The following is a 25,101-nucleotide window of genomic DNA, read 5'->3' on the forward strand; positions in this document are numbered from 1 at the left end:
TCCCAGATAAGAGTCCGTGCACTTAACCACTACACCAAACTGGCTCTTTGTTAATTACAAACTGGCTCTCTTGGTTAAATTACGTCCACCTCCTGGATCCCCCTTCCTGAGGACACATCAGTGTGTCGTTCCCCACCCCCTGCAAAAAACAAGATAAGTGATCTCTTGGATTTAATTCCTAATTAATTAGGATCAATTACAATGCAAATGTCATCATTTGTTCCTTTGCTTTAAGACAAAGTCTTTAACATAGAGGATCACCAAAAGCACATCTTTAAAGAATGCCGTCTGTGACTTATTGCAATGGATGAGTAATAACAAAAAAGATGCATGGAGTAACAAAAATTAGCTGATGATCTTTATTAAATTTTCAGTGCTTCCGTAAAATAAATATGTTGTATAATATCAAACAGTGAGAAATAAAGCATGAAAAGCATGTAACAAAAAAAAAAATTACACTCATGACAGTGTTTAATACTTAGCACTTTTAGAAATAATAAAGCCTTTCATTATTTACAGGGTAGCCAACTATGGAACAAAATGTACAGCTGCCTATTTAAAAAGTACTCTTCAGGGGAGGGAATTGCAAAGACTGCAATGGAAGACGGTCACTTCCATTTCTCTGCTTTGCATTAACGTACCCTATTTCGGCCTCCCTCTATACAAAATTCATTCTAAATCCAATTATTATTTTTTAAAAAGTTTCTTAAATAATTATACTGGGTTATGTTTGTGGATTTTGCTCCTTTCTAGTGTTAGAATAGTGTCCTTTGCATTACAAGATACATATTCAAGTAACACTTCAAATAGAAGTAGCATGTGCAAACCAAAGCTATACCCCTATAAAGAAATTCCCAGGCAGTACAGAAAAATGTGCTAAGGACCTGAATAAAGACAGGCTGAAAACCTTGGAGCTTCAGGGGTGGGTAGGATTACACGTTTTGAGGGACACGATTATAAGCCAATTGGAGCTGAACAGCCTTCCCCCACACTGGCCCACCAGATATAAATAGGGTCCCTGAAGGGGAAAAAAATACACAGGTTTAAGGTCGTAACTCAAGATTTAATATATTAAGATGAAAAAGAAAAAAAAAACTTGAAGCCAGACTTATTTAAGCCTTTGAAACAAATGCAGGTTTGTTTTAAAATTATTATATGGAAACTGGTTTGTTTTGTCATATATTAGCATATATCCCTGCCCCACCCCCACCCCCAAATAATTAACAAATAAAAAGAAAAAAGAAAAAAAAATCCACACTCCATTTTAGAGCATGCTGCTCATTCAGCAAAAAAAAAAAAAAAAGGGGGGGGGAGACAGACAGGACAAGTTAGAATTACATTTTAGGACATGATGTAAAAAAACAGAATTTGTGATCATTAAGTGCACCAGTATACAGGAGTAACGTGCGCTGAGTGAAAATGTTCCACTATTACTTGAATGCGTCTTTATTCAAAAGACAAGTTGCTGGATACTACTTGGAACAGAAAGCCCATGTCAACGGCACTCCATTCAGTTTGCCTCAAGTTTCAGATGGGGAATAGTCTAGCCAGTGGCCAATGTCAGCCTCTTCATGATTGTGTTGCAGAAATGTTCAGCCATAATAATTTGCATAAGACCTCCTTTTTCATTTAAAAAAAAAAAGACAAGATTTTTTTTTCTTCCATCTTTCAGTGCTTATAAAGAACAGATACTGTTAAATAAACTTTGTTCTGAGCAGCAAGGGGCCCGGTTGAACTGGCCTAGTGTTTTTCTTCCCGGACGTCAGAGCAGAGCTTAGTCTTGGCAGTTGGTACAGTACAATAGTTTGTGTTATTGAGTCCTCCCCCCCACCCAAAAAGTCTAAAGGGAAGGCTAATTTTTCCTCAAGCCTGCCCAATAGCCCAATTCCCTCTCCTAATGAAGTGCAGCATGTGCCAACTCTCCAAGTTATTATTTGGGAGGGGGAAGGGGGAGCAAGAGGATCTGAAGCAAAGAATGTCCCAATTTGTACCAATGAAGAACTTCAAGTAAAAGGAAATCCACTGCCTATGATCTCGCTACATGCATCTTCCCTTGGGTAAAAAGCCTCCGTAGTTCGCAATGAGTGTAACAGCCATTTCATCATTCATACGAAAACAAAAGACAGAACACTGGAGTTGTTCCTTCATTCTTTCCTTGCATCCCGGTTTAGAAGCCTCTTCTTTAAAAAAAAATTACGATGCTGCATGTCTTATACTCAGAACTCCAGGGGAAAGTCCTTTCTCCCCAGCAACACAACTGACAATTGTCTCCCACACAAATTTAGCGTCATTTGCGAGTCTGAGTCTTCTTTGGCACTGCGGGTCGCTTGGGTTGCCACAAATGATTATGAATCGTCAGAGCGTCTACACTAACGGACATGGTTTTGGCTGGAATCAGGTTAAACTGCTTTCTGTCCGAGCTGTATTTATAAAGTTTGTCAATCATTTTCTTGGTGATGCTCTTTGGCCCCGTTCCTGTCAGCTTGTAGATTTCTTCTGTGTCGGGATAGTAGCAATAAAGTGCCCTGAACTGGCAGCCGGCATCGCGGAACAAAATGATGTAATGGTTGGCATCACACTTCTCAAGCTCCTAGAGATGAAAAAAGAAACATTCTCAGGAAGATAATCAAGCAGATCACTGTTGGCACCATGTCCCCTGGCTGGGGAGAAAAGGCACACACAAATGCTTATATGCTGCAGTGCCGCAGTATGTTTCCTGCGATACAGTCCAGCAAGCTGGCCACTCAAAGACTTTTTTCATACAAATGTTGCTCACAGTCCACCAAATACTTTATTTTCCAAGAGCTGTGGTGTTCTGGAAGCTCATCTGCAGCCGTAAAAAGGCATCAGAAAGAGTAGCCCTCTTTCACAGGCCCCTTTGGGTCAACTGCAGACAATACAAACAGCTGCATTCATGGTACAGACTGCATTGTGCCACAGATGCGTAATCAGCACTGTATTCTTGGCATCTACATTTTTCTTGACATCAGATGAGACAAACAGCAATCAGGGAAACAAAAGGCACGTTGAATGAAGCACTGTGTGTAATGACTGACTGACAGTGCATCTCTGGCAATACTTGCCTCCAATATGGAGTTTTTGTGAGGTTCATTCACTTTTCCAGCAAGACAGCAGTGGGATATAGCGTTGTGGATAATTGGTTTGTTTGACTTGCTGCTGGGTTCTTTAAACAGTTTTGGACCTATTGAAAGAGAATTTTGATACAGGCAGATCACTACTTCACTTAATCCCTCGTTTTTTATCTGGACGGACTTTATGAACCTAAACATTTCTCAGTTTTCAAACTTTTAAATTGATATGGTATGAAGTAACATTTGCTAAGGGAGAACTGTGGGATTTAAGGACAAGAATACTCATCTCTATTAAACACAGAGAATCTCTTTGACACAGTCATGAAAACCAAGCTTTTATGCACAAGCCTACATTTTCAATACTACACTCTGTTTCTTGTCAGCCAAAGGGTGGGGGAGCATTTCTGCTGTTTCCCACTTTCACTGCAAACTCCCACTGTACCCCTATGTGGTTCATGAGGGCCCCCAGACACACTCATCCACCCCAGGAATGGGCTGCAGTGGGAAGGAGCGGCAGGGAGGTCCTACTCTGCAAAATCCATTTCACTTGGGGGGGCTCAAGAGCATCTAACCCACAGAGGTTATATATTTTAGACAGCACCTTGATGTAATGGACGCAGCTAAAATGTAGGCAAATTTACCAGTATATTCAGCCACCGAAGCAATTGAAGAGGCTGTTGAGGTGTTTTCCCAGTCTCTCTCCATGTTTCGACTGGCATTCCGACTCAATATGGGCAAAGATTCCATTGATTCCACTCTGCCAGAAGAACCAAGACCACAATTCATAAGTAGTATGTTTATAGCTACCAGATATTTGGTGAAAAGGAATAAAATGTCTGACTTTCTGTCCATTCTCCCCACCATGTATCCTCACCAACTGCCTGCATTTAACTCCCCTTCAGAACAGAAGCAAATTCCAAAAGGGAAGCCATGTGAATCTGTTGGAGCACAACGCATGGAATCTAACAGAACACCACCACCAAGGGAAACAACTGCTATTTACAGCTTTAATCAACATCCAAGTGAGACAATTTGTTAATTTCTAATGCTTGGTCCTTGGTCATATAACTAAGACAGTCATGATTCTCTCCTCAAAACTATTATAATGTATTGTTCTCAGATGTGCAAACTTCCTAGCAAGTGCTTTCAAAACAGTTTACTTTACAGCTTAAAAAATAACAGAACAATGTAAATGGAAAGCTCTGTATTTTTCTAATTCAATATTTTAACTAATAATCCATCAATTGTTGAAGGTTGTCCACTCACCAGTCTGAGCAAAGATTCTTTTCCTCTCTTAACAGAAAAACTAAAAAGTAGACCCTTAAGGATCCATTCTGTTAAACGGCAGTACTTTTCTCCAGCACAAGCAGCCTTCCACTGATGCTGGAAGAAAGCACTTCCAGAGGATCATTTCTGCTGATTTCCCACTTTCACTGCAAACTCCCACTGTTCTCCTATGCTGTTCATGAGGGCAAGAAAGCACTTCCAGCAGGGAAACAGATCCACAGGCTCTAACATGCACCACCATGAGTCGGTCAGAGTTCTGAAAGTTGGTTTGATGGAACCATTATTTGAAACATTGGTTATTGTTACAGATTTGATTTATAAGGCACTTCGGGAGCCTATTCCGTCACAAAAGCAGGGTATAAATACAAATAATGTCGTGGAGAAGTTATGCCTGTAAAAATTACTTTATAGAGTGGCACAAGTGCAAACAATATTTTTATTCTAGCATAAGGGTCACTATCAAAATTCTCAACCCCTTCATAATAGCAGCTCTTACCGCTGGGAAGGTGTGCCACCCGAATGGACACTTTCAGGCTCAGTTGTTGCTGCTGATGCCAAGGAGAGGCTGGAACCAGACTGAGCACTGCTTAAATTATCAGCTGGCGAAGAAAAGAGAGGAGACATTAGGGGGCGGGGGGGAGAATCAGAATGCCTTGTTAAGGCAAAACAAGAATGAAAAAGGGTGCCACTGCTTACGAGTAGAAGAGCACTTTGTCCCTGAGTCGCTATAGGACTCTTCCCGGTGGACAGATTTTGGCCTGGGCTTCTTGGGTTTAGATTTGGGCTTCCCGAGGCCCTGCTCTTCCAAGATCTGCTGTTGTTTCCTTCTCAGATATTCCTGTTTGATGAGCTCTCTTCGAGCTTTCTCTTCCTCCTTCCGTATTCTATCTTCCTCGGCTTTGCGACTGAAAAACCAAACACTGCTTTTACTTTCTGTTGCTCCGCATTCCTCGAAGAAGAGAGGAAACCATGAAGTATTCCCAACTGCGCTGCTATAGGATAAGATACTGTATTTACCGGGTTTCATCTCGCTTTTGTTCAACCTCTGCCTCCAGTTGCAGTTTTCGAAGTCGCGTTTCTTCAGCTTTGCGCTGCTGCTTTAAGAGGAAGGCTGCGCGTTTTTTGGCCAGTTCATCTTCTGCTTTCTGCTCATCCTGCCAAATTGAAATTCAATGAAGAAGAGTTTTCTTGGGGATGTGAAGAAACATCCAAAACCACATGAAGCTATAAAAAAAATTCCAAGACCCTCCCCCCTTCTCTGAAAACAGGGTAAAAAAACCTTTAAAACTTTAAACTAAGAAGTTCCCCATTTTCACATTCGCAAATAAGGGTCACCTGCTATGTTTCCAATTCCCAAACTTTAGACAATCCTTTTGCAATCCAGCAACATGATCCCATTAGACTTCAAGGATGCCACAAAACAAAATAGCAGCACATACAACCAGCGTTCCCTCTAAGCTAAGTTAGTGTGAGCTAGCTCACAATATTTTATCCTCCAGCTCACACGTTTTTGTCTCCGCTCTGGAAAAATGGCCCTAGAGCAAACTAATGTATGCAGCTCACAACTTTAATGCCAGCAGCTCACAAAGTAGATTTTTTGCTCACAAGACTCCACAGCTAAGAGGGAACTTTGCTACTGCACTTTCATCATCAAGCATCCACTGTAACAGCACGCTATCAAAGGCAGCTGATGCCCCAGCTGAGAGAACTGCAAATACAGAAGAGAGTCTGCTACTTAAGAAAGCACATCCAGTAGGGGAACAGACTCACAGGCTCTACCCTGCACTACCATCCCAGTCAAAAGGATTCAAAGCAAATAATGACTGCGTTAGCTCGTCATCGGACACAGCACTGCCCTTTCCCATCAAGCGGTCCCCGTCACCTACTTGCTGTATGGAGCACCTGAGGCAACCAATTCCTATGAGCGGCTGCTGCCAGTAGACAGAAGCGAGGGCATAATTGATTAGAGTATACTGTTCAGACCCTGTTGACAATAAGGCCCTGCCCCCAGCTAATCTACGTATGGCACTTTTAACCTACTTTTCTTCACTCAATGCAGACATACTTTTGTCAGCAGATCCCTCAGGCTTTAATCTATCCACAAATTACAGGTGCTTTTAAAGCACAAGGGAAGTTAACACCATCTTAAAAGAGAGACTCCATCTTCACTGTCTCATGAAAGGAGGCCTGTTCCAAGATGACTCCCATCACAATGTGTGCCTTTATTACCTAAGAGGCACTTCTTCAGAACTATTATTTTATTCATATACCAACTACATATGGATTTGATCGATGAACTAAGATTTCGCTAACCGAGCAACAGTCTTATTGCTAAGAAACACTGCTAAATTTATACAAGAAAAACCAAGAGAATTTAAGGTCTTTCTGACCCCACAAACAAAGGATTTGCAGTCTGGGAACAAGAAGATGATGATATTGGATTTATATCCCGCCCTCCACTCCAAAAGAGTCTCAGAGCGGCTCACAATCTCCTTTACCTTCCTCCCCCACAACAGACAACCTGTGAGGCGGGTGGGGCTGGAGAGGAGCTGCCCTCTCACAGCAGCTGCCCTTTCAAGGACAACCTCTGCCAGAGCTATGGCTGACCCAAGGCCATGCTAGCAGGTGCAAGTGGAGGAGTGGGGAATCAAACCCGGTTTTCCCAGATAAGAGTCCGCACACTTAACCACTACACCAAATTTCAGGTATCTTCCACAAAATGGTCCCTCAGTTAATATTGATCATGAGCATAGCAAGGTGATTAAATAGGATAAAGAAATTTAAAGCAGAGGTAACCAGTTTCTTCAGCCCGGAAGCCTAATCCTCCCTGGCTAAGATTTCTGGAGACCAACCCTCAACCATATAGTCACGACTTCTCACCCTACACTTTGGAAACTGGCTAGGGAAGATCTGGCTTTACTGAAAGTGTTGCAGCCCCAATAGAGGAAGAAGGATAGGGAGGGAAGTCTGCCCAGAATTACTGCTATCTCAAATAATCCAGGATTCAACTGCAGCACTATTATGCTACTTCAGTCTTACCTTAAAGAAAAACCCAACTCCTGACTTCTGGTCAATTTCACTGATTAAGTCTGTGGAGCTGCCTTGGCTTTCAACATCTTCATCTGGGACTTTCAAATCAGACAGGTCTACTTCAATTAGACTAACTTTGCTTCTCAAGGGTTCTTCTGCTGGGACATTCTCTTTCCCTGAGCCATCAAAAGAATGGATAAAGTCCTCTATGTTGCTATTTACATCTTTGATAGCTTCAGAGAGGATATTAGTGTCTTTGGAAGTAGACAGAAGAAATTCCCCTGGGTGATTGCTCTCATCACGGAGTCTATAGCTATCAAAGACAAGCTTCTCCTGAGGGGTGCTTCCTGAATTCACATTATTTTCAAGGGCCGTTTCAGTCGGTGTCTTCGGTGAATTGGCTGACGGAAACTGCCTTAAATGTGGCAAAGTGTCAACACTGGGAGTTGGGGTTTTGATCCGTGCCATAGTTTGCTGTCTGTCCTTCGCGACTTTCAGTTCTGATGGCCTCCCAGAGCGGGGACTCCGTCCTTGGCCAAGTCGAGGAGGTTTACGAAGGCTGCTCATTCCTGTAGGAGAGAGGGACTCGACAAAATGAATCGGTGCTTTTATCTTTTGGTCCTGTGAGCTCCCTCTTGATGATGGCACTGCCGGCGCTTTCATTAAGAGTTCCTGCTGCTGAGAAATCTTCAATATAGCCTGCTGGAGGGTACTGATTGTTTCATTTAATTTTTCAATCGAAAGATCACATTCATTGATGTCGGCCACTTCAATGTTCTCTTCCAGGAGCGCAGCAGAAATCATTTTGCTTTTCTCCAATTCATGGATGGTGGGTTCTTTTGGATTGTTCTGCTCAACAAAAGCAATGGTTTCCTGCATTTTCACTTTGGGTACTTCACAAGAGTCATCAAGGACATCTTCTGTCCCTTCCTCTTTCACAAAGAACACTTCTGACTTAGAGTTCAAAGAGTTAGTATCATCCAGGCCTTCCCCGTTGTGCCTCGAGTACTCTTTTGTGAAGTGTTCTGGTTTAGGAGACTGTGAGACGTCAGGGCCTTTCCCCTTTTTAACCACATGCAAAAATGCCGCCTTGCCCAGCTTTAATCGCTGCCTGGCTGACAGCGCCTCCATCTTCTTCTTCTGAGTCTCGATTGCTCTTCGCTTCTCCTCTAGTTGCATATGAAGCTGCACCAGTTCAGAAGCCAAGAGATTAACATTATCTTTGCTTTGCCTGTTTGGGCTCTGCTCCCTCTTCTGCTTCCATGTGGTTAACGGAGCCGGGCAACACTCTGACCCATCGGGCGTGGTCTTCTGTGAACTACTCGTACTGGATTTGGTTTCATAACTGTTCAGCCTCTGCAGCTTCCGTTCGGCAAAGTTAGTCATCCTGGCACTCCCACTGGTCATGGACACACTACTAACCTGGGAAATGGTGCTCAGACAAGGACTCGAACGCCCGCTGGCATCATCTTTATCTTCGTGCTCCTTTACTTTCATGTCTTCCTGTAGCTTTGCCGACTCCTCTTCTCCAATGTACTTGGCAATTATCGGATGGTCATCCGCCACTAGGTCTTGCTCTGCTTCCTCCATGTCTAGAATGTCGGAGTCAGAATCTTGCCTCACAATTGTCCAGGAGGTGTCTGCTACGTGGGAACTTGGGCTTTTCACATAGCCCATATTGGCACTGCTTACCACCTCCTCATCTGGTTTGGCAGCATGAAGAAAGAATCCGCCAAAGGACTGGTCTCGAGGTGGAGGCTCCAAACTGCTACTCGCTTGAGGCCGAAAGGGTTCTGCGCTTACCTCCGATTGTACCAATGGATCTGCCATGCCAGAACCAGCAACTGTGGTTAATTCTGAACTAGAAGCTACACTAAAAGTCCTGTTGAGGTTGTGATCTGCATGATTGCTATTTGTTTTTTTACGAACTAAAGACATGTGTCCCTCATTCAGCCTCTTTGCTACAAAACCTCGTGTTTTCCCTTCGCCGCATTCGTCCTCCTTGTTAATTATTTGTTTTTCCTTTGCTGGTCGCAGTACAGCAGGCATTAAAGGCTCGAGGAAAAAACTCTCTGGTTTGCTCTCTGGGGCCTCATTTTGTGGCTTTTGAGCCCACGCAGCTGCAACAAAGCCTGGTGATCTAGCTGGCACACTCTGAAGTTCAAGGTTGCCGTGGCTTGGCGTGGCATCTGGTCGGATTATTGCAATCAATTCTTCATCTTCATCTTCTATCTCAACATTGTTCAGCAAGCTTTTCCCATTGCTTTTCACTGGCAAACAGTGAGACTGCTGTTTTGGAGTGATATTGATGATGTTTGATGCTAGACTGTCCTTGCTGATCGATCGAGCCAAGCTAATGCTATCACCAGAACTAGGGTCTGCGTCACTGCTTGTGGCATGATGAAGACCAAACTGTGTCGGCTGAGACAGAGGCCTAGGAGAGGGAAAGAGAGACCATTAGAGGGTGTTTTTGTTCCTGCTGCTTAAGCAGATTTTTTTCCCCCCAGCAAAAATCATCCTAACACATAAAGTTAAAAATCTCCCACAAATTCTGGATATGACATAGTATCTTAATGTCCCCAATAATTAAGAACAACTTAAATTGTCCTCAACAATTTTGTAAAGTAGGGCAATTATCCCTTCCTTATTACAAATAAGAAACTAAGTCTGATTTTATCAAGACTGTTCAGGGACTCGAACTTCATTTTCCCATGACCAGGTACAACCATGGACCAATAGACCAGAATTGGCTATTTTGTGGAAGCCGGATTTCAAAATAAAGAACCATGTTTCAGGCACACAACACGCACACAGAATTTCACCTGCTTAGATGATGTAGGCCAATGCTTTCCTTAGGTACTTTTACACATTTAAAACATGACCATGATTCTCCTAACATTGGTCCAGTTTTACAATGGACACATTTAACAAATTCACAGCAAGCAAGTCCTCCAATGATAGACATGGTCAGATTAATTCAAATTTCAAACCACTGCTTTACCTTTACCAATTAAACTAGTATCAGGACTAACTGCATGAGAACAACCACTATCAACTTCTCAACCCAGGAGGCTTATTAAGCAACATACTAAGATCAGGGTCATGGGGAAAAGGGGAGATTCCGGGGGTCCATGTTTTTAAGGTCTCTGAATTCCCAGCCTACATTTTAAAAATTCTCGAGACCAGGGGTGTCAAATGTCCAGCCCACAGGCCAGAACTGGCTCACTCAGGGCTTTAATCAGGTCCACAGCTCTTTTCTTGTCCTCCTCCCACCCCCCCCCCCCCGGTCTTTGCAGCCTGCAGCAGGCTTGCAGAGCTGCAAAGAAAATGCAGAATGGACTGTCCATTAAGGTCTCTGCGTCAAGAGACCTTAATGGAAAACCCATTCCATGTTTTCCTTGCAACTTTGTCTGTGCTGCAATGTGTTTCAATGGAATGGAGCTCAGTTTCACTTTTCAGCGTTCCTATGGCCAGCTGAAGCTGTTGCTTCCTGGAATTGTGTCCTTGCAAATAAAAGGTTGATGCTTTGAGCCGGCTTGTCTCTGCTGAACGGACCTGAGAACTGGTGCCTAGTGAGTACTCTAACCTGGGAACCCACAGTCAAAGGGGGTTATTACACTGGAGAACCATTGCCAATCTGAGTAGACCTGGAGTGGGGAAGAAGCTTGCAATGCCCAGCCATTTCATGTTTTCCTAGACTCAGAGTATTATAAATGATTTGTTCATAAATGATTTAGAGTTGGGAGTGAGCAGTGAAGTGGCCAAATTTGCGGATGACACTAAATTGTTCAGGGTGGTGAGAACCAGAGAGGATTGTGAGGAACTCCAAAGGGATCTGTTGAGGCTGGGTGAGTGGGCGTCAACATGGCAGATGCGGTTCAATGTGGCCAAGTGCAAAGTAATGCACATTGGGGCCAAGAATCCCAGCTACAAATACAAGTTGATGGGGTGTGAACTGGCAGAGACAGACCAAGAGAGAGATCTTGGGGTCATGGTAGATAATTCACTGAAAATGTCAAGACAGTGTGCGTTTGCAATAAAAAAGGCCAACGCCATGCTGGGAATTATTAGGAAGGGAATTGAAAACAAATCAGCCAGTATCATAATGCCTCTGTATAAATCGATGGTGCGGTCTCATTTGGAGTACTGTGTGCAGTTCTGGTCGCCGCACCTCAAAAAGGATATTATAGCATTGGAGAAAGTTCAGAAAAGGGCAACTAAAATGATTAAAGGGCTGGAACACCTTCCCTATGAAGAAAGGTTGAAACGCTTAGGGCTCTTTAGCTTGGAGAAACGTCGACTGAGGGGTGACATGATAGAAGTTTACAAGATAATGCATGGGATGGAGAAAGTAGAGAAAGAAGTACTTTTCTCCCTTTCTCACAATACAAGAACTCGTGGGCATTCGATGAAATTGCTGAGCAGACAGGTTAAAACGGATAAAAGGAAGTACTTTTTCACCCAAAGGGTGATTAACATGTGGAATTCACTGCCACAGGAGGTGGTGGCGTCCACAAGCATAGCCACCTTCAAGAAGGGGTTAGATAAAAATATGGAGCAGAGGTCCATCAGTGGCTATTAGCCACAGTGTGTGTGTGTGTGTGTGTGTGTGTGTGTGTGTATATATATATATATATATATATATATATATATATATATATATATATATATATATATATATATTTGGCCGCTGTGTGACACAGAATGTTGGACTGGATGGGCCATTGGCCTGATCTAACATGGCTTCTCTTATGTTCTTATTATATTTTTTTTGTTTCTGCTGTGATCCTTGTGCTTTTTCTTGATGTTTAATTTTAAAAATTACATTGCCAAATCCTACTATTCTCCCATCTTTCCATTTTAAACAAAACATTGCAAGAGTTTTAAGCATGTTTGTATTTCAAGTAAAAATAATAATAATATATTTTTAAAAGTTTATATCTCCGCTACCTGGCATTACATTTTATGACAAGCATGGCCCTGCCCCCAAAATTCCCATTTATGTCAGATCCAGCCCTTGAAACATATTCTAGTGCCAATTTTAAAAATGTGAAGCCTCCAATAATGCATAGAGGAAATGACTGCTGCAGGGACAATCTCAGGAAAACCAGGTTTGTTTGGGTTTTTTGCACCATATCCTGCAATGTGCACAGTGTAAATCGTGTTAAGTTAAATAAAATCTATTCTATAATAATCTTGTTCCTCCTCCTTTACTGTTTCTTATCTAATGAACAATTATTATTCTATTCATGGTATCAGGTAGCCAGCTGATTTGTTGTTAAGATATATGGTTTGAATCAGGGTCCTGGTGCGGGGACCCAGATGAAATCTTTGTCCAGGGTTCCATGGTCTTTTTTGGAAGGCCTGACTAAGGCTTTAAGCGCTAATTTTCTACAGCACACAACTTCTCAGATTACCTTGGTTTCTTATCTGGCCAAGCAAGAACTGACTCCCGTGGCTGCCCATCCACTCTAGTCAATGAATTAGAACGATGGCGTTGACCTAAACAAGGTTATACACATTGTTAATTATTTTAAAACAAATGCTTTTAAGTATTTTACAGCTGTTTTAAGCTATTCTGAATTGTGTACTGAATAACTCAACAATCCACCATGTGAGGGCAGCATAAAGCTGCTGTAACCGTGTTCCAGCAAGTTAAACAGTTATCACAGGATACATTATAAACTCACATATAATGAGCCACTGAATAGCAACGACATCAGATTTATCAACCTAGAGACAATCCTTCTGATTTAAATGAGCTTCACCTCAATAGCTATACATGGGATACCAGGCTTAGGAACACCCCCCAGAAAGCAAATAATTGAATATACTTGCATCTAATTTTTTCCCAAATAAAATGCCCAGACTTCGTGGTCATGTATATACATATATGTATCACTCATATGCCCATGATCACACAGAATGACTTGAACTATGAAGTTCAAAGACTGTGGCAACAAATCAGAAACCCAACATTAACCAACAGGATGCATTAAAATATTCACCATTTCCACATCTGAACTACTTTTCTCTCTGCAAATGGGGTTCCTGACACAAGCAAATTCACTCATTCCCCTCTTGCCCCCAGAAAACCATATAGCCTGAAAGATGACAATCTAGACAGCAGCTCAAAAGTGGACAGTAACCCCTCTCCTCCGCAAGGGTTTGCTAGACTTGGAAGCAGCAACAGAATCATAAATGAATGACACGCAGATCAGTTGGGGGGTGGTGAGAGGAGAACCACAACTGCATGTTCCAACTTGGCCCCCAAACCTCCACAAGTTCTAGAAAAAAAACTTTGATCATTATGTTATTCTGTGTATAACTGGGAGTCCATTTAGAACGTACTTTAGGCTATTAGCTTGTGTTGAATGCCATTGCAGGTAGAACTCTAGAGGATACATCTGCCTGCCCACACTTTTTGAGCTCCCAAAGAATTAGCCTTCCTCCCATTCCCCATCCCAGAGACCTAAGGAACCAATCTACTGCCAGCAGCTTTTGATAAGTGCTTTCTGGACAATGATCTGTCATCAATCCGGTACTTTTCAAACGAACCAAGGTCCAAAAGGGCACTTTGTGATGCATTATAGTTAGGCTCATCATATTTCCAAATATATTACAAAATAGAATGTTGTCTACCTGAACTGTCCTCCCCCTGCAGAGACTTCTGTTGTTTCTGTCTCAGTGGCAGTAATGGATGGGATGGGCTGAAGGCAGGGCTTCCTTTTCCACTGCATTAATAAAAACACATTAACAGGAGAACACCCTATCAATAAAGAGCATTTTGTAGAATTATAAATAATAGGAAAAATATACTGTGGTAGGAAAAACACACAAAACTGCTTTTCTATTCCTATCTTCTTTACTACTGCCCAACACAGAACAAAAGACTGATTCTAAAACCATACAAAAACACCCTATCAATCACCTGAAATAACTATACTTAAACAAATGAACTCCAGGGTCTTAAAATGAAGCAAAACATAAAACAACAACATACAAATAGGTCCAAAAAGTGCCTGGGTGGGGAATTATATTATTACTCTGACCAGGAAGATGCATTCACACGGTCAGTTCAATATCCACGTAAGACATTTTGAACGTTTAATGCAAAAGCCTTCAGTTTTACTGAATGGTTAAGATGCAACAGAAAACAACCCCAAGACAACCATCAAAAACATAAAATCTTGCACCATGAAATAAAGAAAAGTAAAAATTACAAGCTATGAAAGCTCTTGGATAAAAGCTATTTGGGATGGAGAAGCAGCTAGGCTTCAGTGAAGGATATATAATTAGACAGTACCATACATTCTTTCCATATAGAATATATGGATGGATTATAAGTCTCTACCAAAAAAGCCATCATTAATACTTAGTTGACACTTCCTTATATCAGTTGACACTCCCTTATATTTCTTGATCTCATCTACCATCCTCAACCTGTCATGTTGGTCTCCTGAAATCCTACCTAGAGCTCAGCTAGAGTCAGGACTGCCTCTTCAGCCAATCACACACACAAAAACCAAATGAGGTTTCTTGTGCTCTCCCACCAGAAGGCTCCTATAAAAATGTGTTCCTCCTCCTAGTTTAGGTTATTTAGGGGTGCTCTGAGGCATCACCATAGAGCACAGAAAAAGAGAATGTGAGAGGACTGGGCTGGGCTCTGCTCACATTTGGCCCAGCACACAACAGGCTGAGATGAAGCAATCTGATAATTTACAGTTTTTAAATCACAAATGCAGAACACTGAATAGCAATAAAGCCTCCAAGGTCAATGGATCTCAAGTTCTCTCCACCAGCCTGTCAACTGGAGAAATGAATCAAGTAAAAACAAGAAAATTTAGGAATTCTCACTGTTATCACAGGTCCAGGAGCCACCATACTGAAAGATAAGAAAGTGAACCCCAGGCACCTCAGAAGGTGTCTCAGGCCCAGAGGCCCAGAGAAGCAGAGGGCACCACACTGCCCTTGGATCTGAGGGACACAACCCTCACACAGCTGCCTGATTTGAACTGACAGAAGGAGGTATACAAACAAGCTGTACCTTCTTCTTGACAGAATTAAAGGACAAGCACAAAACTGAGCAGAAGAAGCAACCAGAGATGAATTAATGTTTCCACACTTTGCCCCTCCAGGCACAAAGTCATAAGCGTCCAGTTTACAGCCGTTTCACAGACCACAAGCCTGGCATGCATAACACAGTCCCCCAGATCACAGAACTGGGTGGAAAAGGAAGACAGAGAGTAGAGACAGAATGACAGACTTACAGGGACTCAAATTCTTCAGGATGCAGGTAATACCTGTTGCAAGTCTCCAAAGGAAGCTGAACTGGGGGCTGGGTGTCAGCTGAGCTGGAAGCCACTGGGCTGGCCATGAAACTCCGTTTGGTCGCATTGGAAATGGGAACAGGTGGCCTACTGCTCTTCTGCTGCAACATTGTTTTAGCTGTACCATCAAATGCAAAGAGTTAGTATTTATTTTAGAAGATACTACCTAAAGTAGTCTTCAACATCTCATTTCTGTTATACATACCAAAAAGACAGGGTATGTGTGTTTTAAAGAAGCAGCAGCAGAATCATAACAGTGATTCCATGCCATAACAAGCCTGCCTATATTTGTTCAAAAGTCAATTGGCTCCAAGTTTAGTTCCAGTTCTAAAATGTAAGCAGTCTTCAGCTTTAAGATATAACCACTGTATAATGAATAGGAAATGGGAAAAGCTTAAATGAAAATGTAAAAGGGAAGAATATGTCAGAAATGCTGTTTCTAAAAGGCAAGATGGGCAGACCGAGACACACAGATCTGGAATGTGGGGCAGAATCCCATGCAAAATTATCCTACTTAAGTCTTATTGAAATAAACTGGCAATGCTCAATTCTTTATCCATTTCAGAAGCTCACATGGGTAACATACCACCCACCCACCCAAATTGTATGTAATGGGGGGGGGGGAACCATTTGGATTCCCAAAATACCTTAAACTGGTGCTGAGCATTTCTGTAGGCTCACCTCCAACAAGCACTGGGGGAAGTGGGAACCACTTTTCAACACCTACCCCATACCTATGATCATAAGGAAGCATTTTGTTTCCAGTTTAAAATGCAACCAAAATCTGTGCTGAGAATGGTCAAAAAGATGCATCTCCTAACATTCTATGCTTCCAAAGGAAGAACCCTACTACATTTAAAACACATGAAGCTTCCTTATACTGAATCAGACCATCAGTCTATTGAGGTCTGTACTATCTATTCAGACTGGCAGCAGCTCTCCAGGGTCTCAAGTAGAGGTCTTTCATATCACCCACTACCTGATCCTTTTAACGGGAGATGCTGGGGATTGAACCTGGGACCTTCTGCATACCAAGCAGATGCTCTACCACTGAGCCCCTCCTCCAAACCATTATACAAAAACACTGGGAATACCCCAACAGACAGAGAAAAACAGTACTTGGGGATAAAACTTCTTAGGAACTGCTAGTGAAACTGCCCCTTTATTGTCCAAAAGTAAAAAATCTCACCATCTTTTACTTCTTGGAGGTCTCTGGGCTGCACAAAGTCAGGCTTGACATTCTCAAACCACCAGAATAATTCAGCAATGAAGACCATTACATTGGACTAGAGAAGGGGAGAAAAAAGGTAATGTCAATACATTACCTATATGCCACTTCAAACTATGTGTTTCTTCACATATTTTACCTTCAGAACTAAAGGTGCATATAGCATGTCCTCCAATGTGAGGTAAAAACATTTGTTTAAGTATTCGTTTGAGAACTCCCGAAGCAGCTGAATGTTATAGATGCTGTCTGCAATCGATGTGACTTCTTTCAGGCAGATTTCTTCCAATTGGGAAAAGAAAGATCAGTGTTACAACACAGCCTAGGAGTTAATTATCAGATCATAATAAATCATATTTAAGAAATAAGTGACCCATCCATTTCCCACAAGTACTTTACAACAGTCTACAGGAAACAGAAAGACAGCAGCATTCATGGAGGGACTACAAGTCACATACTGCCCCTTATTCTCCTATGACCCAACAGAAGAGTGAGAGCCCACATGCCAATTCAGATCCAAGGGTCTCCATCCATTCTAATTCTGCTCAGGTTATCTCAGCTTGTGTTAGGACAAAAGTTCTTTTAGCTCCAACCCTCCAGAACCTCCAGCCAGAGCATGTTGGAAAAGCAGCTTGTATGAATGTGGAGGGCGGGGGCAGGTTGGCAATATATTCCTTTTTAGCTTTGCTTTTAACTTACTTGTGTGTATATATCCTACAGAGGAGTGGCTTTTCCTTGGGCAGAATGCTTAAATATAATTATACCACCTTTTTACATGTTATAGCTGGGATTTCGAAGTTTGTACATGCTCTTGATTTTGCAAAATGTAGTAGCATTTCAGTAAAATGCCACTACCCTATTACTGCATCTACAGGGGATAATTTGTGTTTTGCCACAAAATGGGAAACAGTTCTCATCAAATAATGGAATGGTGACTGAGACGGTATAAGAAAAATCTTGTATTAGAAGGGAAAATCAGAAGATATACTATATATTACATTTTCATTCCACCCTTCCTCCAAGGAACTCAGAGCAATATGCATGATTCCTGCTTTCTCTGTGGTAACCTATCCTGTGAGACAGACAAGGTTTGAGTTACTGGCCCGAAGATATTCAGTGAACTTCATGGCCAAATGAGGATTTGTAACCTGGTCTCCCCAATCCTAGGTCTACATCATGGTCAGTACAACACATTTAACTTTATAAATACTCCTGCACATGAGGCTCAGCAGGATACAACATTTAGAGAAGTCATGAACAATGTGTGCAAACATTCAAAATATGATTTTCAGTGTGTGGTCAATATGTTCATACTTTTGAATTTTATTAACAAAGGCAATTTATCTACTCAAGCTGCCCTTGGGAGCTTCCTAGTGAATAGCACTGAAAGAAAAAAAAGGATCAGTCAGCACTGCCTGAAGAATGAATCCAGAACACATAACTTCTTCCTGAAGAAGGTAACTTGAAACAATGATCTTGAACAGGGATATTCCTAGAACTATAGCCCATCACAAATTAACCTTAGTATCTCTCACTTTAACCAATGGGATTAAAAACACTTCTGGATACATTATAGCCCAGATGTTCAGCCCAGCTTCAACATACATGAATCGATAAATGGACTGCAATAATGCAATATATTTTGTATGTTAACAGCATTCAATTTAAGTTCTGTTTAAGTTATATAACTTTTAAAAATGTTAGTGACATACCATCTAGCTTCATTTGTTCAGGACAGTAATAGTGTATTACAGCCAGTAAAGCAGCTCCATCGCTGCAGTCCTTCATGAGATCTTCAAGCATCGGGAAAAATGGTAACTGCCTGCTTGAAAGGTGATCTCGACGATATCGTACCTGGTAAAAGAAGGCAAAGTGTCTTATCACTATAGAAAAAGGAGTTTTCATATTTTCTTTGTGGATTTTGAATTGATTAAATGGCAGTTTTAAATCCAGCTAGAATATGCTTGACACTTGAAGACATTTCTGACTATGTGCCTGCTAAACTCACAGCAGTTTTACCAACAGAACCCCATCCCACCAGGGTTATGCAGCACTCTCAAGAAAACACAACAGCCTTGGTATAGAGAAGTTATACAGCAAAGCTCAAGTCCAGAAGCACAAACCAAGGTTTCTAATTCAGATTACAAATTAATCCAGTTTGTAACTTAAAAGCCAATTAGTATTTATAGTAGACTCTTGCCATTCTTGAGATTACTATGAACGGTAAAATCTGTGAATACTGGGAGACAGGGATTCATTGTCGCCTCCTGATAACAAACGCACTACATTTCCCACAAAATGTAATGCTGTAATGATTATTACAATGGTGCAGTGGAAAGTATACGATGTCACATGATCAAACTGTAGACCACAAATAAGTGAAATTGTGAGTCACAAACCTTCAAGTGGTAAGGATCTACTGTATTACAAGGCTGCATTTGTCTTGTATCACTTCGCTTACGAAAATATTACAGATGCTAATTTATGTAAGTAGTTGCCCTCATCAAATACCTGCTCTTTGGTCCTGTTAAGAAGTGTAAATGAAAACCGAGTCTGCACAAAAGAGTTTTAGACAAGATGTGTTGAGTACACTTCGCTGGTGAATAATTTGCTGTAGTTTCGCCAAAGCACAAGTAGAACCTCGAAACCAACTTCAACACACTTCAGTAGAAGGTATTTTAAAACATTAACAACAGCTTCTACAACTATTGCACAATATACAGTAAACATATGCAGTGAAACATTTTACCACTCTAATAGAAAAAGATAACATTGTAGCATTTACAACACCATGAGATAAAGCATCCGTTAATGAATTGGACATGAAATAGCAATGGACTAACAGTAAAACTACACCAGTATACTATCCATTTACAAAACCTCATTGAACTATTTTTTTTCCAAAACCTGTCATACAAGACTGCTATCCAGCTATGTAAGGCCACATCTACATATGAAACGTGTATATTTGAGGAAAGCACAGGCTGAGAAATTATTTGTGGAAACAGATCTCACTTGGTAACAAGTGCCAAAGGAAAGTGGGGGGGGGAAATGCAATGCTGTAAAATTAGCTTTAAATTACACTTTGACTTTAAATGTTTCTTTTAGAGCTTCGGAATCTTATGTTGCACTGATATACAGACAAATAGTATTTCCTATTGACTAGTCAGAGACCACATTAAAAACCAGAAGAATTAAAGGGGGTTTTATACCCAAACATGTAGATAGTTTTTTTCCTCCAGCCTGAAGCTCTCCATAAATATGTAATGTAATGTGAGTCATACTGTACCACACGAGCATATTCCACTGGTTCCAGCATGCAGTGTGACAGCGCATGCATCAGATCAGGCTTACGCAAAAAAATAGTAAGATATAAGATGGCAATCAGAATCATAACAAATTCAGAGGTACTGTTGAATACACATTCAATCCTGAAAAATCCTGTCATTCAAATTCAGCTACTATATATAGTAAGGTGATCTGGTAAGTTTAAAGTGTGCATCTCTGAACCCGTCCCCCCTGCCCAACACACACCTGCTTCTGGCTTATGCTGGAGCAGCTGAACAAGGCTAACGAAATCTTCAACACAGAGGTCCCGTTCAAAACTAACGTATTTCCAAACAGAAAAACCTCAATTTTATAAATTCAACCTAAAGCAATTGTAGCAACTGTGGCAAAGCTGAAGACTTTCCGTTCAGACTTCCATACTAACTAAAATGGTTACAACAGAGTATATCAAAATGTCTTCCACCACTTTACCACACTGAGTACAATGAGCTAGAGATTCAGAAATGTCATACTAATACGCCACGTGAAAGATCAGGGTGTCTAGCTACAATCCTAAATACAATAATGTGCTAGTGAAACTTCTGAAATCAAAATTATCAGAACTGAAGCTAAATTTGCTTGCAGAATATCAGAACTGCTGCACCATCTACACATACATCGTATCAAAAAAATCACACTATTTTATTCTTTTCTCTTTTTTCGCTTTCAAGCTGCAGCCAACTTATGGCAACTTATGGCAACTTAATATCAGGTTTTCAAGACAAGAGACACTCAAAGAAGAAGAATAGCAGATTTATACCCCACCCTTCTCTCTGAATCAGAGACTCAGAGCGGCTTACAATCTCCTATATCTTCTCCCCTCACAACAGATACCCCGTGAGGTGGATGGGGCTGAGAGGGCTCTCACACAGCAGCTGCCCTTTCAAGGACAACTCCTGTGAGAGCTATGGCTGACCCAAGACCATGCCAGCAGGTGCAAGTGGAGGAGTGGGGAATCAAACCCGGTTCTCCCAGATAAGGGTCCACACACTTAACCACTACACCAAACTGGCTCTTATGGTTTGTCGTAGCCTGCCTCTGCTTAGTGACCTTAGTGTTCCTTGGTGATCTCCCATCAAAATACTGACCAGGGCCAGCACTGCTTAGCTTGTGAGGTCCGAAAAGATCAGGCTATCCCTAACAGAAAAATGTTTCCATAATAGTAAAACAGGTCAAAGCATTTCCATAATAATAAAACAGGTCAAAGTGACACCAGGCACAGCCTATAGTTCTATCACCAACATCTCCGAGAATAGATGCTCCTGGGCATTTAAACCAGCAATCTACAGGCAGAACTCTTGAGCCAGCCCTAGTGTTATTACCTTGTTAGAACAGCAACTGCAAGCTGCTACTCTGCCAGTGGTGGCGATGATTTAGAAGTACTGAACTGAGCTACCACCAGTCATACATGTATATTGCTTCCATTTTCGCAAAGCATAAATAAAGTGATACAACTCATGTTTAAACTGACCAGTTTCACCTTAAGACTGTATAAAACTGCATTTTCCACCTAGAAATAATATTGCAGCATATTGTCCACATATTGCTCCTAACGTCTTATTGTGGTTTTCTTGTTCCTCGAGCTCCAGATTTTGAGTGTCAACAATTCTGAAATGCTGTATAGTGATGAGTATGCTGTATGTACAGTATGTGGAATCATGTTATGGAATCTACTTTTTTTTTAAAGAGCCTTAAGCAGAAAGAATATTGCAAGTTGTGAAAGCAGCATTTTAAATGGAAGCAAAACACTGAGAAAAAGAACTGTAAAAGCCATGGTTTTGTGGGTGACAACCATCACATAGAATTAAATCACTTACAGGTACTAATTTCCAATACCATTTGGAGGGAGACTGCTCAGGAAGCAGGGAAGGGAATGTAGGAACAGGAAAGGAATATCAGCAGAGCAAGTTATAAGCAGTACTTAAATGCACCCAATCCACAGACACTTTCATATAATGGAATGATCTGATATCTACAAGCAACCAAAAATATTGAGTAGACAGTATCACCAGAAACACATAACAGCACCAAATTAAAGAATCTCATGGGCCTGTGTTGAAAAGCTTCGTTCACATTGCAGAATACTGAAAAGATTATTTGCTCAGCATCACTCTAATGCACTTAGTGTTGCATAATCACAACAATGCCACTGTATTCACTGCACTTTGACCAAAGTCTTCACAAAATTGGACCAACTTTGAAGTCATTTATATTCAGAAGAAAAGGTTACATTCTCCAGTAATGAAAGTGTAGCATTCATTTACAATATTAGTGCATTGGAACAGATAAAAGGAGAAAGGAGGGATGGGGCAGGAAGAACTGCACATATACATTGTTAGTCCTTCTGAGTTTTAACACAATACATGCTTTATTAGTATTTATTAAGTTTCTGATTTTCTTCAGATCAACTGTGCACTACACATGTGACCCTGAAAGATCTCCAGAACAAGAGATGAATGCCCTGGGTTATGCCAATATTTGAGTTTCTTTAATCCAAGAGAGAGCATTCAAAGGCAAAAATGTCACCACTATTATAATCTGGTTTAATACAGGACTAAATTAATGGTTAAGTGCAATGGCTCTAACTCAAAGAAGCAGAGCAACCTGCATGTTCTCCATTCACTCTGAAGTTGAGGCACATCTGTGCACAAGTTGGCAACATACAGAGACATCTTTCCACTCTGGTTATAGGGGAAACTAAGTATGCATGGACCCAGGGAACAGGAATGAGAATAAAGGAGAAACCAATTATCTCACATTCACACAGAGCTCAGAATTATAAATGCAGACAGCCCAAGATAACCTGTGCAAGATAACCACTACAAAGTCTGCAGCCTTAAGCACAATAATTAAGAAATAAACACCATGAAACACTGTGAGACTTGTTTCCAAGCATTACATTTAGAACCCCATATATAAAAATGTTAATACCACAATGAATCTAGTAATGTATGTTTTACCTTTTGGTGACCTGGGCTTTCCAGTAGGTGCTGTTTCAATTTGATCTCTTTTTCAGTTATTTCTCTCATTTTAAGGTTCACCTAAAAACAGCAATGAAGATGGTGAAACAACTATTTGCCTTTTCCCAAAAGTCTTTAAATCATTTTGGTCCAGCCACCATTAGATCTTTAACTTTTGTTACCTTTATTTCTACACTGAAGTCCACATATGACTCAACCCCACAGAGACAGCAGAAGCAGATGCATGACTTATACCATACACAGAAAGAAGGAGTCACTGTGATGTGAGCCAGAAATTGGCCTAACAGTGATGTCTCACTCAGGCATTCACTCCTTTAATATTATTATTCGGCTTACGATTGGAACAACATATCAAATTCCTAAGCAACATCATTTCAATCACATAGGTTAACCAGGCAGCTGGGATTTTTCCAGCAACCAGAGCTGTGTTTTTTTCTGCGTGTTCATGTCTGCATTTCTTTCCCTTCCTACTCATTATTTCCTCTGCTCCTATTCTCTTCTCCCATAAACACATAGGTATTTATCTTGTCTGTGGATAGTCCACTGTGCCACTTTATGTATGCAGAGACCAGCAAGTTTATGTACACATTTATAACACAAAAAACAGACACCCACCTGACAACCCAGATACTGTACTTTTCATTTCAAGCTGCTCAATAACACTGAGTGTATAACCAACTGATAATGTCAATGCTAAAAAAGATCAATATAAATAAGTGCTTTTTTCAGTATGTAATTTGAATTATTTGACTAATGAACAGGTGCGAATCTATTCAAAAAACTGCTCTGAATCTCAAATGTCAGTAGTCAAATTTGGACATTTCAATAAATCAAAAAAGACTTCTCTAACTGCAAGTAACATTCTGTGTGAGGTAAATAATGCATTGTTTGGGGAAATAAACATAAAATACATTAATACCTCAGCTTTTACACAACGTTTTTCCACAGTGGACTCTTTCTGTTAAATTTCAACTTGGATGCACTCACATCTATATATTATGGCCTATTTACAACATCTTACCTTATTAATCCAGAATATCATTGCATCCTCCAGATCATAGGGCAATTCCTTTGAGGCACTAAATGTAGAAAAACGTTTGACACTTGCAACCACTTTTTCAATGCTGATCATTTCCACAGTGTAGGCCATCATAAGAGCATCAATCATTGCCATGTGAGGACTCTAAGAACAAATCAGGACATTTATTTAAAATATTTATATCTTTTTTGCTCCTGATCAACATGAAATCAACATAAAATCTTCACAGAAGTACAATAGGGGGACAAGTAAGCCATTCTACTAACAAGCCACCAACAATCACACCAGAAAAAGGCTTAATCTACAGAGCAAGGCTGAGGCCTTCTTTACAACCTCAAAAAGGACACGAGTGATTACTGACAAAGCCTGAGCAGAAACAGTTTCCACTGACCTGAATGGATGCAGTACTAATAATCCCTGGTCTGCTGCTTGGAGCTGCTTCATGGGCACATATGGGTGCAGGAGGTCCTTCAGAGACTGATTCAACAAGTTGATTCAAACATCCCTCAAGAAAACTGGGGACTTGTTTGTAATACTGGCCACTGCTATCCATGCTCTGATCACATTTAGGCTACTGTAAAGCTCTTTCTGCAACTGCACCTTTGCACACTGTTTGGCAACTTCAGTTGCTCTGGAATTTGGCCACAAAGCTGCTAACTAAGGAAGGAGATCGGGATTCCATTTTGTGGTCCCAAAGTCTCGTCACAAGCAGCATATGTATTCCTAAATCTAATTTAAAATGCAGGTTCTTACTTTTACTTCATGAACTGGAGGCCCATTTGAAGGACCG

At 41.0% G+C, this 25,101-nt stretch overlaps 1 protein-coding gene across 7 annotated transcripts in view; it reads right to left on the reverse strand.

Moving 5' to 3' along the window:
* Positions 1-345: 345 nt before the first annotated feature.
* The window catches only part of CAMSAP1 (calmodulin regulated spectrin associated protein 1), a 39,332-nt gene continuing 14,576 nt past the window's right edge, over positions 346-25,101 (reverse strand). For 4 of the 7 annotated variants that reach the window (XM_060251695.1, XM_060251697.1, XM_060251696.1 and 1 more), the window contains 16 exons: positions 24,294-24,455; positions 23,252-23,332; positions 22,109-22,141; positions 18,677-18,818; positions 17,107-17,246; positions 16,929-17,025; positions 15,680-15,857; positions 14,052-14,143; positions 12,827-12,911; positions 7,419-9,843; positions 5,397-5,533; positions 5,076-5,284; positions 4,876-4,978; positions 3,734-3,849; positions 3,084-3,202; positions 346-2,590 (listed from right to left, as the gene is read on the reverse strand). In XM_060251695.1, the coding sequence (XP_060107678.1) occupies positions 2,288-2,590; positions 3,084-3,202; positions 3,734-3,849; positions 4,876-4,978; positions 5,076-5,284; positions 5,397-5,533; positions 7,419-9,843; positions 12,827-12,911; positions 14,052-14,143; positions 15,680-15,857; positions 16,929-17,025; positions 17,107-17,246; positions 18,677-18,818; positions 22,109-22,141; positions 23,252-23,332; positions 24,294-24,455 (4,422 nt within the window). In that variant the 3' untranslated portion in view covers positions 346-2,287. The remainder of the gene's footprint in view (positions 2,591-3,083; positions 3,203-3,733; positions 3,850-4,875; positions 4,979-5,075; positions 5,285-5,396; positions 5,534-7,418; positions 9,844-12,826; positions 12,912-14,051; positions 14,144-15,679; positions 15,858-16,928; positions 17,026-17,106; positions 17,247-18,676; positions 18,819-22,108; positions 22,142-23,251; positions 23,333-24,293; positions 24,456-25,101) is intronic. The other 3 variants (XM_060251698.1, XM_060251700.1, XM_060251699.1) reach the window with 3 other exon arrangements.

Source organism: Heteronotia binoei, chromosome 12 (assembly GCF_032191835.1).
Source record: "Heteronotia binoei isolate CCM8104 ecotype False Entrance Well chromosome 12, APGP_CSIRO_Hbin_v1, whole genome shotgun sequence".
Lineage (NCBI taxonomy): Eukaryota > Metazoa > Chordata > Lepidosauria > Squamata > Gekkonidae > Heteronotia > Heteronotia binoei.